The sequence below is a fragment of the Suricata suricatta genome, chromosome 9 (assembly GCF_006229205.1).
Source record: "Suricata suricatta isolate VVHF042 chromosome 9, meerkat_22Aug2017_6uvM2_HiC, whole genome shotgun sequence".
Classification (NCBI taxonomy): Eukaryota; Metazoa; Chordata; class Mammalia; order Carnivora; family Herpestidae; genus Suricata; species Suricata suricatta.
The window spans coordinates 89,441,503-89,458,252 of record NC_043708.1 but is presented as its reverse complement, the minus strand read 5'-3'; the positions used below and the strand labels follow the sequence as shown (position 1 = coordinate 89,458,252).

At 33.3% G+C, this 16,750-nt stretch overlaps 1 protein-coding gene across 9 annotated transcripts in view; it reads left to right on the top strand.

Annotated features, from left to right (window-relative positions):
• TRPM7 (transient receptor potential cation channel subfamily M member 7) overlaps nt 1-16,750 on the top strand; it is a 125,850-nt gene that overhangs the window by 83,021 nt on the left and 26,079 nt on the right. For 8 of the 9 annotated variants that reach the window (XR_003913754.1, XM_029953044.1, XM_029953040.1 and 5 more), the window contains exons 22-28: nt 4,082-4,256; nt 6,528-6,654; nt 7,881-8,065; nt 8,767-8,899; nt 9,522-10,237; nt 12,609-12,679; nt 15,970-16,063. Coding sequence is in view for 8 of the 9 variants with exons in the window: in XM_029953044.1 (XP_029808904.1) it covers nt 4,082-4,256; nt 6,528-6,654; nt 7,881-8,065; nt 8,767-8,899; nt 9,522-10,237; nt 12,609-12,679; nt 15,970-16,063 (1,501 nt within the window). In the remaining variant the exon portion in view is untranslated. The remainder of the gene's footprint in view (nt 1-4,081; nt 4,257-6,527; nt 6,655-7,880; nt 8,066-8,766; nt 8,900-9,521; nt 10,238-12,608; nt 12,680-15,969; nt 16,064-16,750) is intronic. The other variant, XM_029953041.1, reaches the window with a different exon arrangement.

Below are 16,750 nucleotides of genomic sequence, written 5' to 3'. Positions count from 1 at the left end.
CTTTGTGGAACCACATTTCTCCTTTTTGACTTTGCCAGTCCTATATTTTTAAAAAATAATTCTGTAATCTAGCTTGGAGCTCATTTTACATAAGTATTTATTTTAGGAGATTATATAAGGTATTAGTAAACTGTCCATGTGGTTTATTGATAAAATTGGTGAGTAGGGGATATAGGGCTTCATGGAAAGAGATAAATCTGTGGAGGCTTTTTATTAAAGCAGTGGTATATGAGCTGTTCTTTGAAAGCCCTTGATAGGAGTAAAAAGATACAACCTGACTGGAACTTCTTTTATGATAAGGAATTAGCTGTCAGGTTGGATAAACACAGCCTAGCCTGGATTATATAAAACATTGAATTGAAAACTGGGACTTTAGAGAAGGAAAATATGAAGGAAACCATGGAAGAGTCTCTTGTCCACCAAGTTTAATTTTTTTTTTCTTTAAGAGGAGTAAATTGATACTTTTTTATCTTTCCTTATCATATCATTTTAGAGGGACTTCTCAGTGTATGGATGCTGAAACCAGCTAGTCAGATTATTTGTTAGTTGATGATTTTCAGCAACTGGGGACAGACTGAAAAAGTCTCAAGTGTTTCTCTTGTGCAGCTCCAGCTTCCCACACTGATCATGTCTTGTTATTATGTATTTGTAAGATAATGCTACCTAAATAATATTACACTACCTGTGATCTGTCTTTAGATACCTCTTCCTCCTATCTTCACAGATCTAGACTGTTTTTTAAAGTTAGTCAGAATATCTCATCTATTCCTGATATAATATGCTCAGTATCTTGCTTTTTTCCATAGCCTTAACCAACTGGCAGGTTTTGATTTTTAATATATAGAGGTCAGATTTAACGTACGATTCCTTATGCATTGAACTGAAAAATCTAGAGTGTGTAATGCCTACTCCTGGCCTAAACTGCTTTTAGTTTTCAGTGATGAAAAAGGTAATATATGATTGCTTTTGTAAACATAACTTTTTCTTCCTATTCTAAAATTACTATTCAATGTAGAAAATTTTAGTAAATACAAACTATCATTGAGAGACCTCACTGGTAACAGTTAGTGTGATACCTTGGTATCCTTCAACACATACATGAATAAATGTGTGTTAAATACCACACAAATACATGTATATAATTGCTTATCAAAATAGGCTCATTATAATACGTGCTGTTTCTCAATTGTTTTTAAAGACCTGCCCCCTTTTAATAGAGTTTCTGAAACCCTTTTCCTTAATTGTGGAAAATCCTTGTCTTCTAAATTAATATTCTGAGTAACCCCACTAGCTTACAGAATTATCAACATTATGAAAATAAGATTTTTTTTTAGTTTTTTAAATATAAAGTTTACTATTTATTATATTTGCTTTTTCAGGCTATACATTTCCCCTTCAGAAAAATGTGCCCTCTATTTCTAGTTGAGAATTACTCATTTACTGTTAGTCATACCAAAGAAGTACATTATTCATCCATTTTGTATTTTTTCATAAAGTGGTAGTGTTTCCAGGAAAAGTAGGGGAGTTAAGGCTTTTAGGAAAGAATTGGTTTTAGCGTACGTGTTAGCATGCAAAGAGGCCCTCCAATTTTCATTGCCTGCCAGATTATTTAGTGCCTTTGTGGCATCAGGTTAACTTAATGGTAGTATTCAGTAAAGTAGAGGTATAGGAAATAGAGCAGTGAACAGCCACAATAAAGGATGGAGATTAGAAAAGTAGAGGGAGCCAAGAGAAAAAATAGAAGTTTTCTGGGTTTTCATCTGAATCTTGCTTCTTAGGTGCTCCCCAAACTCCTTCTAGTTCTCCCATTCAAGCTTGAATACAGATTTCATTTTCTTCTTTATCTGTGATCTTCTCTAGAACTACCTTCCACCAGGATTATGTCTTTTCCCTCTAAAACTAGTCATTTACCACCTCATTATCTCCTAGTGCCATTTTCCCTTTCAGTCCTTTTCAGAACTTAAAATGGTTAATATGCTAATTCTCTGCTTAAAGTAGGTGCTGTGGAGCCTAAGAAATCCTTCATTGAAGTATATCTTTAATGAATAAAGGAGATGAATTTTATAGTGGTAGATTCCTAGAGTAATTTAACATTGTTTCTTTTATCATTGTGTATCTGTTATATGCAGTGCACTAAGCTGAGCCTACAAAGATCAATAAAACATGGTCCAGATCCCCTTGGAACTCACAGTTTAATTATAAGACAAGCATATGAACAGATAAATAGCTACAGAAAGAGATGATAAACTTGTGTGAAGATTAAGGAGATAGTACCTAATTTTGTCATGAAGGCTTTCATAGAGAATATGGTATTTTAAAGTTTGGCACACACATACGGGAACTTTTCCTGAGCAGGCAATTTCTAATCAGAGAAAACAGCTTTGAAAAGCTTGAAGATACAAAAGATGAAAATAGAAGAAATCTTCCTCTCAGTTGGTATTATTAATAAAGATCAGACTAAATTAAATGGTAAATGGTAAACTTTTCCTGCTCCATATATTGTACACTGAAGCTAGTAATCATCATTTTAGATGTGAGAAAATGGGATATTTAAATATTTCTAATTAAATTTATCAAGTATAAGGAAGGTTGTCAAATAGGTTTTATGTGAATCATCAGCCACAGACCTTGAATAATTTTAGGATACTTAAGTACAGATTTGAGCTTTATTTTGAATTTTTGACTTGGACCTTTTCTCTAATATTTAGATTCCATAGTGTATCGAATGTCATGAATAATGTTTTGATGGTTTGCCTTTTTAAATCTTTTATCCTGAGACTTTGTTTTTTGAAAACATACATTCTCATAGTATGTTAAACACTCAAAGGAGGCATTCATTGACTATTTTTCAAATAAGAAAACTGAATCTTGGAGAATATTAGGAAGACTCTTCAATTGCAAGTCACAGAGACTCAACTCTAACTTAATTTAAAAAGGAAGTTTTTTGGCAGATCTAAGAATTTCAAAGATGGAAGGATCAATTCTAAATAATTACATATAAATAAATATTTTGTAACTTCTTTATGTAGTCTAGACTTATTGTTTTCTTTACCTTTCACAATCCTGCCTTCTATTTCTACTCTCAGAATATATTTATTTAAAAATCCATGCAAATATCATAATTTTTAGGTTAATTTATTGCAATTATGGTTGGTTTACAGTAGATTAAAGTGCAGATTTATTGTAAATGTAGTCTCAATCTGTGTGGGTCCTCCCCCTGTAGATTATTATTTGTTGATGAATACTACATTGTTGGAGTAAGACAACATTCACTTTTTTAGATGTAAATGCTGAGCATTTATACAGTTAAATAAGTGGATAGAAATTAAAGTTCTATTATAGCATTTCACTTAACTCTTAGAATTCTTGAGTAATGATTCCAAAATTCACATTGTGATTTAATAGTAAAAAAAAGTTTTTTTAACTTATTAAGTGATTGTTTAATTAGGCTCTTTTTCAGTTTTGTTGAAATTAAAGAATTGCAGACTTACCTGATTTGTAAAAGGATTTTTTAATCATTTATTAGTATCAGCTTATTTTTTCCAACATCCGTGCTGATAATTCAGTTTATTGTTTTACCTAGCTCCTAGGAGGTTTTCACAGTCTAGGATAAGGCACCATGGTGTAGGGTTAAAGATGGGTGAAAACACTTTTTTGTATATGAAGTGGGCAAAGGACAGTTATCACAGGGAGGTAGAAAAGTCAGTCTGAACCTCCAGTATAACAATACAACAGTTTTAGGAAAGAGCACAATTGAGAAATTGATTCCCTGAATCTGCCCATGTGTCTGTACCACTTTAAATCTTCTTGGGCTCAAGATAAGCAGCCTCCAGTTGAAACCAGTGATATGGTTCATTGTATAGAAAATGCCCTACACTGTCTAGTTTCACGGATCAGTTTTTACATAATCTCCTTGATGTTAAGGTTTATGTAGTGATAAGATTTTTCCTGAATGCTAATACTAGCAATAAAAAGAAAATCCAAGATTTTCGTTGTCTATTAGAACGTTAAAAGCTATTTTAAGATGAATAATTGTCATTGTTTTTCAATTCCTATTTTAACAATACTCATTTTTTAACAGGTAGCCAATATGTTCTACATTGTAGTGATTATGGCTCTTGTATTACTTAGTTTTGGTGTTCCCAGAAAAGCAATACTTTATCCTCGTGAAGAACCTTCTTGGACTCTTGCTAAAGACATAGTTTTTCATCCATACTGGATGATTTTTGGTGAAGTTTACGCATATGAAATTGATGGTAAGGGTTTATGTTTCCAAATTCATCTTTTGGTTATTTTATGTTTTAAGATTAGAATTACATTACAGTAATATTACATATTTTCACATGTCAAACTATTACTAACCTAAGCCCTCTCAAAATACATTAGTTTAGCCCCCCCTCCAAAAAAAAGTACAAAAATTAATTGAAAAAAGTATTTTAGAACTTTTTCAGCCACAAATGGAAATCTGGCCTAACCTGGCTTACACAATAAGGCCATTTATTAGCCTGTGTAACACAAAGTTCAGAGGTAGAGTGGTCTTTGGCATTTGTTAACTCATAGCTGTTAACATTTATTCTCTTTCATCCCACTGCTCTGTAATCACAATGTCTGATTCATACAGGTTTCCCTTATGATTGGAAGACTGTCACTAGTGGAGGAAAGAGATGGTGTTTTCTTTGGTTCTCTTAAGGGTAAAAAGTCCATTTCCCAGAAGGCCCCTACTGAACCTGTTCTTTCAATCTCATTAGCTCAAATTGTCCTCATCCTACATCATCAGATCCCTGAAACAGTTGGGGTGAGGGTAATAGGATTAGACCAAACATGGTAGGTTGGATAAACTCTTGAATTACGGAATTCAACTGCATAAGGGAATACATTTTTTTAAAATTGTTTTAGTTAATGAGGCTAGGTAGCTTGTGAACATAGGTGATGCTGCCAGCTTTCAAGGATGTTCTACTAACCTCCACATTTGTTATTATAGAATCTTTATTTTGTTAGTTTGGTCTTGATCTCTTTTGCACTCTCACTTTATTCTTCCCTCACCCCATACCTGTGTTGCTCCCTGGGTACATATTTATTTAGAGGATGGCTACACAGTGGTCTTTAGTTGTTACAGATTTTGCTTAAAACTGTGAGGTTTTACCCGTCTGGTCAAATTTTATGTTTAATACTTTCCTGTTCAACACCCTTTTCAGGTTTTCATTTTCTACTTTTTTCTGATGTGGTTCTAGTTTAGTATTTTAAAGCATTGAATATAGCCTTCTAGTCTCTTTCATTCTCTTCCTTGGGTACTTGCTTTATCAAACTAATGTGAATAGAATAAAAATAGATTCCTAAAGCTTTTTTTAAAAAAATGTTTATTTGTTGAGAGAGAGAGTGAGCACATGTACAGTGGGAAAGGCAGAGAGAGAGGAGAGAGAGGATCCCAAGCAGGCCCCTTGCTGTCAGCACTGAGCCCAAGTTGGAGCTCAAACCCACTGACCATGAGATGGTGACCTGAGCTGAAATCAAAAGTTGGAGGCCTAAGCAACTGAGCCACCCAGGCGCCCCAAGATTCATAAAGCTTTTTAAGACCAAAAGAACGTTGTGCATTTGAGTGTTTCAGTGGTGTATATATCTTTAAATGATTACTAAACAAATGTTAATTATATTACAAGCATTTATATAAAACTTGTCACTAACTCATTATTTAATCAATTATTTATTTCTTACCCCCACTTAAATTATTTTGCTTTATTCTTTTAATACCCTGGTGGGTACTAAAGGTCTTCCCTTGTTTTTATTCAGCTGTGTTCTGGTTTCAGAAACCTTTCTGGTGGAGTTGATGAAAACCAAGGAATTAAAATCTAATCATTGTCTATTTGAGAGGCACTTAAACCACTCTTTCAACCCTCTTTTGTGACATAGTAAGATAAACTCGTTAATCTTCATGTTTGTAAATTTACTGTGAGTTTATCATACCCTTTTATAGTTATTTTTCTTACAGAAATGCTATAGCGTGTCTAAGTTAAGTAGAATTTTATTCTACTTAATGTTCCTTGAGCTAAACCTGCCTTCAATTGCATACACAACACAACGGTTTTCCTTCTCATCTAGAATAGAGTGGTAGAACAGATACCCACATCCCTCACAAATATTTTCTCTTGAAAAAAAAATTTTTCTTTTGAGAGAGGGCCTGGGAAAGAGAACACAAGTGCAAGCCAGGGAAGGGCAGAACGAGTGGGAGGAAGAGTCTTAAGCAGGCCCCACACTCAGCACAGAGCCTGAGTGGGGCTCCATCTCAGGACCATGAGATCATGAACTAAATAAAAATCAAGAGTGGGACCCTTAACCAGCTGAGCCACCCAGGTGCCCCTGCGTTGGAATATTACTAAGTTTGTGTTCCACTTGCTTTCCCAGAAGCTTTTACTGGAATCTGAAATAGATTTCTACATAATCAGAACTTCCTTCCAATATACATAAATACTTACTTAAAATAGTTACGGGTGTGAATTACTGTTTCTAAATTTTTTTTCTTCTTTCCAAAGTGTGTGCAAATGATTCTGCTATCCCTCAAATCTGTGGTCCTGGGACATGGTTGACTCCATTTCTTCAAGCAGTCTACCTCTTTGTACAGTATATCATTATGGTCAATCTTCTTATTGCATTTTTCAAGTAAGAATTTTATTCAGTTGCTTATTATAATGAGATCATTTTATATACAGTTCTCATTTTGAAGGGTATGTACAAAATTTCAAACATAAAAATTTTTAGAGCTTAGACTATTAAGATTATCTTTGAAAATTACATATAGGAAGGCATGCTTTTTCAAATCAACACAATTCTTTTATAAATTTCATCTCTGTTAGGTAGTTTTACTAGGTTGCCGAGGAATACACATATTAGTATATAAAACAGAAAGGCAAGTAGAGAATTCATCAGTAATCTTATTTATATTTTGGTGTACTTCTTTCTGTTATTTTTTATGAATATTTGTGAGTATTTTTTCTCTTCAAAAATAATGTTCTTACATTTTGTATAGTGTTTTTAATTAAGCAAAACATGACTATTATTCCATATGAATAAATATCCCTCTCCAGTTTTTTTAATGTTTATTTATTTTGAGAGAGTGTGGAGGAGGGATATAGAGACAGAGAGAGAACCCCAAGCAGGCTCTGAGCTGTCAGTGCAGAGCCCAGCATGGGACTTAAACCCATAAGCAGTGAGATAGGGCCTGAGCTGAAATCAAGAGTGGGATGCTTAACCTACTGAGCCACCCAGGCGCCCCACTCCAGTTTTTTATTGCCTAGCCAGTATTCCACGATAGACCCTATTTTTCAACCAATATGTTACATTGTTCTGTTTAACTGTCTATAATTTATTTTGTTCTCAAAAACCATGTGGTAGTTAAATTTTGATCAATCCTTAAGTATGTTTTCCTAAAAGTAGAACTGTTTGATATGTACATTTTTAGGACTTTCTGCCTATAAACTAAAGTAGACATGCATGCTCAAATCTCTGCCAACACTAGGTATTGTTATCTTTAGTAGCAATAAATTGCTAATTTGATAGTACATAAAAGTATGTTTTTATTTGCACTTTGATTCTACTAAGATTATTTTCTCATGGTTTTGTCATTTATATATAATTTAAAAATCTTAGGATCATATTTTCTGCTCATTTTTCTAGGAGTTTATAAATAAGACCTTCAGCAGTATCAAACTAGTGCTTTATACTTAGTGCATGAGTTTTTTCCAGTTTCTCATTTGCCGTTTTAGTCTTATGTATGGTAGAGTAGTCTTTGGAATCCTTGTTTAGAACAGAATTATAATAAAATCTTTAGTATTTAAAACTTTATGATTAGCTATGTTTGTTTTATTTTTATTCTTTGTTTATTCAAGCAATGTGTATTTACAAGTGAAGGCAATTTCCAATATTGTATGGAAGTACCAACGTTATCATTTTATTATGGCTTATCATGAGAAACCAGTTCTGCCCCCGCCGCTTATCATTCTCAGCCATATAGTTTCTCTGTTTTGCTGCATATGTAAAAGAAGAAAAAAAGATAAGACTTCAGATGGACCAAGTAAGTAAAATATATTAAGGTGAATATTTTTATTTTATCACTTCCAGTATTACACTGAAGACTAAGTGTTAATTTTGTTCAGAAGACTTAATTGGCTAATGTTATTATAAAAACTTTTATTGAATTTGCCTAAACATAAAATAATTTTAAGTGTAATACAGTATCTATAAAACTGAATTTAGTACTAAACTTCTCTTTGAATACAGCATGTCTATTTGTTTTCATTCAAATGGTAATGGAAAACATAACATTTGCTTTTCTATAGAAGAGCAGTTTATAAACTGTTTTTGCTGCTCTGAACAATAATACTTTTATTCTGTATACTACATGAGACTAATCATAACAAACTTTGCTTAAAGTTTTACAATGGTTTTCTTTTGTACTAAATTGGTTCTTAAATTCCACTACCTGGATAAACAAGGGAGATGTATAAAGAGAAAGATAGAGTAAGGGCGTTTTATAGGAAAAGGAAAATTAGACAAGGAAGAGGTACCTGAAACTATACTGCTAAAGGAAAAAAACAAAAAACAAAAAAAGGAAATACCTGTTCAGTGCTTTAGAAACACTTCAGTAAAAAGAGAAAAAAAATTATAGATGATGGATGTAGTCTTATGAACCCTGAATAATTCATAAGACCCACGAGCTACAGTTTGGTATCTTGATAATCTTCAATGATTTTTTTTGTTTTTCTCGCACCTTAGAACTTTTTTTAACAGAAGAAGATCAAAAGAAACTACATGACTTTGAAGAGCAGTGTGTTGAGATGTATTTTAATGAAAAAGATGACAAATTCCATTCTGGGAGTGAAGAGAGAATTCGTGTCACTTTTGAAAGGTACAGAAACTTTTTAATTATAATTGATATGTCACAGTGGGTTTTTTATGTCTTCTACATGGCCATTGTTCAATTTATGTTTGTCAAATAAGTAAGCTTAGTAGTAGTTTTACATATTGAAAGACAATTCAGTTCTTTACTTCTTAAACTTGGTATAAGCCAGTTTCTTGTTATTTTTTGACCTTGTTATAGAGGACAATGAAGTTAGTGAAGAAAAGTGAAACTATCCTTACTGTTTTAAAGCATTTTTTTCCATTGTCTTTGCTACATTCTGGAAGCAGATAGTATAGTTAGAATAATGGTAATGTTAGTTCTGTATATATGCAGCTTTATACATATTTTTGTGTGTGTTACTTTGATGTGCAGGAATCATAATAAATAGACTATGGAACAATAATGTTTGAAATCTTGGATTTTATTATGATAGAATTAGCACTGGATCCTTCTTAAACATTAAGTGTGCCTTTTTTTTTTTTTATAAATAATCACATCTTATTTATATCTTACCTTATGTGACTCCATGTAAAATTTCTTTTTACCATTGTCATTTATTGAGATTATAAAAAGAATCTCTAAAACATTAATTTTTAACATTTATAAAAAGCCTGTGTTTCCCCTACAGGGTGGAGCAGATGTGCATTCAAATTAAAGAAGTTGGAGATCGTGTCAACTATATAAAAAGATCATTGCAATCATTAGATTCTCAAATTGGCCATTTGCAAGATCTTTCAGCCCTGACTGTAGATACATTAAAAACACTCACTGCCCAGAAAGCTTCAGAAGCTAGCAAAGTTCACAATGAAATCACACGAGAATTGAGTATTTCCAAACATTTGGCTCAAAACCTTATTGACGATGGTCCTGTAAGACCTTCTGTGTGGAAAAAGCATAGTGTTGTAAATACACTTAGTTCCTCTCTTCCTCAAGGTGGTCTTGAAAGTACTAATCCTTTTCTTTGTAACATTTTTATGAAAGATGAAAAAGATACCCATTGTAACATATTTGGTCAGGATTTACCTGTAATACCCCAGAGAAAAGAATTCAATTTTCCAGAGGCTGGTTCCTCTTGTGGTGCCTTATTCCCAAGTGCTGTTTCTCCTCCAGAACTGCGACAGAGACCACATGGGGCAGAAATGCTAAAAATGTTCAGTAAAAATCAAAAATTAGGCAGTTCATCTAATAGCATACCACATCTGTCATCCCCACCAACCAAATTTTTTGTTAGTACACCTTCCCAGCCAAGTTGTAAAAGCCACTCAGAAACTGTAACCAAAGATCAAGAAACTATTTACTCTAAAGCTGCAGAAGGAGATAATGTAGAATTTGGAGCATTTGTAGGTAAGTTTGGCAAACTGATATCTGTATATAAATATTATTTATTTTTAAATTATAATTATTACCCGGGTGCCTGGATGGTTCAACTGGTTGGGTCTCTGACTTCAAGTCAGGTCATGATCTCATGGTCTGTGAATTCACACCTTGCATTCAGCTCTGTGCTGACAGCTCAGAGCCTGGAGCCTGCTTCAGATTCTGTGTTTCCTCTCTCTCTGCCCCTCCCCTGCACATGCTCTGTCTCTCTCAAAAATAAACAAACATTTAAAAAATTATTATTAATTATCATCTTAGAAAAAAAATAAGTAGCTAATTAATAAAACTATACACTTGTGTGATAAGTGGACTACTTTTTGTAGAGTATAGTTCTAAAATTTTTAAAAGGAATCAAGTGGGGGGAATAGGTTGAATCAAGCTATAATATTTCTATTGGCACATACCTCTTTGGTGAATTTACTCTAATAACAATTGTATGTTAAACTTACTTGGGCATTTTTGCATTTGAGAATCTTCTGTTTAATTCAGTTAACTAGTTGACAGAACCTGAGTGATTCATAAATGTTAAATACTTGAGGAATAAAAGAAAGGTACAGAGGAGGCTAGATAGAAATAACTGGAAAAGATCAGTGTCTTATAAATGAAGTGACTGTATAATTTTTCAGCCCAACCAGTACACTTTTGAGAATGACAGGGTACAGTAATAATTACATTAGAACAATAGGAAAAACGAGGACTCTACTTGGAAAGTGGAGGATTTATGGTCAACCCATTTGTATACCCAGAGAGAAGAGCTTTTCAGAAAGGAATGATTCATTCTTACACTTCAGATAGCTAAAGTAAAATAAGGACTGAAAATATATTTATTTTGGCAGTAATAACAAATTAATGACCTTTGTGAAATCTGTTTCTGTGAAGTGGTTGAGGCAGAAGCCGGATCATTTATTTCAAATAAGTGCAAATGGGAGGAGGAAATGTAAAGAGGGAGATTGGGGAGGGAGTGGGCAATTAGAAAGCTTATTGTAAAGGCAGGGCTCCTGGGTGGCTCAGTTGGCTGAGCATCCGACTTCAGCTCAGGTCATGATCTCAGTCGTGGGTTTGAGCCCTTATCAGGCTCTGTGTTGATAGCTCAGAGCCTGGAGCCTGCTTTAGATTCTGTGTCTCCCTCTCTGCCCCTCCCTTGCTTACACTCTGTGTCTCTCTTCTTCAAAAAATAAACATTAAAAAATAAGATTAAAAAAAAAGCTTACTATAAAGGTAAAAAGAAAGAACTAATAATTTGGTTTGTATCTAAGGTTTTTTAATTTGTTTTATTTATAATTATTTTTAATGTTTATTTTTGAGAGAGAAAGAGATGGAGTGCGGATGGGGGAAGGACAGAGAGAATGGGAGATACGGAATCAAGTTCTGAGTTGTCAGCACAGAGCCCAATGTGGGGCTCGAACCCACAGACTGTGAGATCATGACCTGAGCTGAAGGCAGACAGTCAACTGACTGAGCCACACAGGTGCCTCTTACTTGTTTTATTTTTAATGATGGGGAGACCTATGCATATTAATTGTTGACAGTATGTCATATGGAAGGAAAAGGTAAAAAGGGAACATTTCATAGAGCTAGTTAGTTCCCTAGTATTTGGGAGAATATAGTGTTCTAACAGTCTTCGTGTAAGTTATCTAAGTACTCAGCATTCTGACCTCTACTGCTAGGCTATCTATAGTTCTCTGTGGATTTATAGAGACAACTTTACCTACATAAAATCTATCCCAATTTATTTTGTAAAAACACGTTTTTAATATGTTAGTATGTTGCCACTGGGATGGATATGTATACATATCTATATATATGATTTATATATATATATATAGTGTTGATATGTATGACATATGTGATTTTTTATTTTTAAGTTTATTTTGAGAGACAGAGTGGAGAAGGGGCAGAGAGAGAGGGAGAGTGAGAATCCCAGGCAGGCTCTGTGCTGTTAGTGCAGAGCCCGATGTGGGGCTCAAACTCAGGAATCATGAGATCATGACCTGAACTGAAACCAAGAGTCAGATGCATAACCGAGCCACCCAGGCACCCCATTTATTTTGTGCTGATTAATAGTAAAAATGATTGCTTCCCTCTTTTTAAATTTTAAGCAATTCATATCACACGTTGGGGTCTTTTAGAAGGCCTTTGGCTTTTGCTGTTACTGTAAACTGAACTACTCATCTTCTCCAGCTTCTTGACAGATATTTTTAGTATTTATCAAAAGATCTACAGAAAACTTTGGGGCCATCAAAACTACTTGGACGGCATTATGAATCACATAGACTTTAAGCAATGACATTTAGATAAAAAATAAGTATTTTTGTTGTAATCGTTTTTTTCTCTCTTTAAGGACACAGAGATAGCATAGATTATTTACAGAAGTTCAAAGAAACATCAAACAAAATAAAGGAAATGTTATCTGTAAGTAAATCTTTACAATAGCACAATTCAATTTTATTTTGCTATTTGGGGGTTTAGATCAAAATAGAATTAAACATTTCAATAAAAATGCATCAAAATTTCAATAAAAATCATCAATGTGATGATCCCAAATATTTGAACCATACATCATTTTAAAAGAAGAAACAATTGAATATGAAAAATATACAAGTAGTTTATACTTATTTTATTAATGAACATAAAAACAGTTTAACTTTTTTTAATGCTTCCCCATATACATTTCCCCTTAACTAAGTACAGAGCTCAACTCTTTCCCAGGCCAAAAGTTTATTAGAACATAGCCATGTCTGTCAGGGAATCTAGCCAATGAGTAAAAAGCTGAATATGTCTAACTACATTATTTATGTGCAGGTGTAAGATATTCAATAAATACTTGTTGAATAAATGTTTAAATGTATAGAACAGTGAGTGAAAAGTTATTTCTTAACTATTGCTTTCATAAATACCCATAATGATAGAGTCTTAATATGAGAGAAAGGAACCAGTAGGGAAACCAATGTTTTTGTTTAAGTTGTATCTCTTGTTTTATCTTTGAGTTTCTTATAGGGAAGAAGAAGTGACTGGAAATTATAATTTAAAAAGCAAAAAGACCTAGATAGAGTGAAATCGAACACTTATGATAATCTTAAGATAAAAAGTATAACTTTTTTCAGATGGGAGGACTGACTGATAGCAGAGAATTGTTATGCAGATATTTTGAGTTTGAAAGAATGCTAAACTCTTTTCTAACTTACCTTTTAAGAATCTATGTGCGTCATTGTATATAAATCACACAAATTTTTTTAAAAACTTAAAGGGAATCAAAAAGTAATCTGAGGAGCTTGTTGAATCTTTTAAGGCATTTGTTTTTCCAGTAAGGCTAATGGAAACTTCAATGGAGTACGTGAGGAAGAGAAGGTTTAGAGTAACCATTGTGTAAAGTGATTAAGGAGTCAAGAGGAAACCAAGAATATGGTTTTTCAGCTGTAGAATTTAAAATAGCATTAATTTTTTATAGCCATGTCTGCATTTGGATTTTAGCCAGGAAAACTGAAGGCTAGGAAGGGATATAGGGAAAGTAAATCTTTGGAGAGATTTTGACTAGAGCATTGACATGACACCACAGTAAAAGATTAGAGCTGCTAACTAGTTGGAACTCATATAGTTGTCAAACTCAGCTGTCAGAACCTCAAATTCATCATCTTCTTGCTCAGCAGAAGCTGTTCTCCTGTATTTCTTGCCTCTGTCAGTAATATCAGCATTTTAGTTTGCCAGAGCAAAACCGCACTCTTCTATCTCTCTTCCAATCAACAGCCAAGTCTAACTCATTTTGCTCCCTAAATATTTTTTTAGTATTTCTGCTTCTCTCAGTCCTAACTAACAATTACCCTGACTTAGGCTGTCATCGTGTAAGACATATTTCACTGAGCTTTTAAAATGTCTTTATAAGTGTCACAGTGGCGGTTGAAAAAAATTGTATCAGCACATTCTGGTGGCATCGTTTTGCTATAAAGAGGCACTTGATATACATAGGAAGTCATTTAGGATAAATGGATATTTATTAATGGGAAAGAGTACCTGGCAAGGGTTCCCCACAGATTTTGCCTTTTATAAATGAACTAAAAGCAAGAGTATGCTAAAAATTTTGAAGTGAGCAGGTAACTTCCTGGTATAAGTAAGAAATTACAAGTTTCTGTAGCTGTGTTTTGAGTAATTCACTTGGAGGAAAAGAACTCAAAATGTAATAATAGAATAATGAGTTCTAGCTCATGCTAGTCTTAGGCTTTGAGTTCTTGAACTTTTGTGGGTTATATACCCCTTTGAAAATCAAATGAAAACTGCAGACTCTTTTCCCAGAAAAATGCACATACACAAAATTTTATCTGCTAAGATATATGGAGTATTACAAATACCTTGAAGCCCACCATCAATCCTAGACTAGAATTTGTGGAATAGATGGAAAATACTTAAATAAAGCAAATAAGAAATAGCTAGAACTAGTTCCAAAAGAAACAACTAAAATCAGAAAGGAAATTGGAGTTGCTCTGTGACTGCAGAAAAATGATAGCCCTCTCACTTGGCTATGTAAATCAGCTATATATATGAAGAATTCAGATCATCAAAGGTAGAAAAAATTAATTTTCTTAAGATATAAGTAAAAATGTTTAATGAAAGTAGTTTATTGTGGTAGTAACATTTTTAAATTTATTCTGAGAGGTGACAGAGGGTTTGGAAATATTTTAAAGTTTTATAATAATGTGAACTGTTTATAGTTGAAAAGAGAAAAAAGTGTGAATGTATTGGATTGTCCCCACATTAGTTTAATGCATTTTGTTAGTTCATATGGGAAAACATGTTGCTAAGAGAACAAAATGAGGGAGATTTAGACTATAAAATATTATATAGGTAGAACAGTTGAAACATGAATATTTAGCTAAACATTTTTGTGACTACAAAATAACTTCTGTAACAAATAAGAATTTAATAAGAGTTGGATTAGAAATTGACAATAAGGGAAATGCCTTTCAATAAATACAAGTTGGATAATTGAGTAGAAATTTAGAAAAGTCTTTTATGTTCTCATGTCATTTCAGAAGCTCAGATGAATTCTGCTTAAAATGTAAAAGCTCAAATCATGAACTTAAGAAAATAAAAATATCAAGTCAGTAAAACCAGAAGGGCTTTCTAAACATACGTGGAAGAGATGATATTAAAAGAAGGACGAGAAAAGATTTAAGCACCAAAAAATGGAAATCATAGAAAAGTCAAAACAAATTTAGAAAAAATTGAAATGTGACAAATAATGAGCAGATAGATCTTTGGTTATATAAACAACTCATAAAATCAATAAGAAAGCTACCAGGACATCCCTTCTCCCCGCCCCCCAAAAAAACCACTCTTCCACCCTCTGAATAATTGTAATCTGTCAGTATTAGTGTGTAAAACAGCTTTTTCTTTTTTAGGTGAACTGATAAATATTTTATTATTTTACCCAGTTTTTAAATATTTCGCCCAATTTTTAAATGAAATTGTATTACTATGAAAAAGGATCCATTCAGATGGATTTATGAACAATAAGTAGGGTATTTTGATGCAGTTTTTTTTAGAATGTCATTGAAGAAAATTAACTGTAACCTATAATATACCCTTTGGTGACCAGGTAGATTAATGTCTATTTAGCTAAATAGATACAAAATCTCTTATACTACTTAGAACATTTATTTGAAATTCAGTTTGATTGTTTTTAAATTATGTATATGTATAATATGCAGAATGATATTCCTGAAAACACTTTGAAACATGTGAGTTCTCATGCTGGATTTACTGAATGTCCCCAAACTTCTATTCCTCTTCCTTCTGAACAAGGTAAGTTCTTCTACTATGTGAATTATGTTCCAAACATACTTACTTATGCTTTAACTGTATTATTATGTATGTCACACACCTGAGCAGTGACTGTTTTGGAAGTCAGAAAATGATTCTGGTCCATCATTGTTGCTGCACCCTTGAATAACACACATAATCCTAGTGTTCTGATTTTTTTTACAAATTGTTTAGTCCTAAAGATGAAATATAAAGACTTGCTTTTTATAAATCTATTTTAATTGGTAGTGTCAGTCAATATATTTTTCTAATTTAACTTTTAAAATAGCTAATACAGCTCAGTCAGATGAGCATCCAGCTTTGGCTGAGGTCATGGAATTGTGGTTCCCGAGTTTGAGCCCCACATCAGGCTCTGTGTGGACAGCTGAAGCCTGCTTTGTATCTGTGTCTCCCTCTCTCTGTCCCTCCCCCACTCACATCTCTCTCAAAATAAATATATAAACTTTAAAAAATTTTAATAGGGGCGCCTCGGTAGCTCGATCGGTTAGGCCTCCGACTTCGGCTCAGGTCATGATCTCACGTTCGTGGGTTCGAGCCCCGTGTCATGCTTTGTGCTGATAAGCCTGGAGCCTGCTTCTAAGTCTGTGTCTCCCTCTCTCTCTGCCCCTTCCCCTCTCATGCTCTGTCTCTCTCTGTATCAAAAATAAATAAAACATTTAAAAAATATTT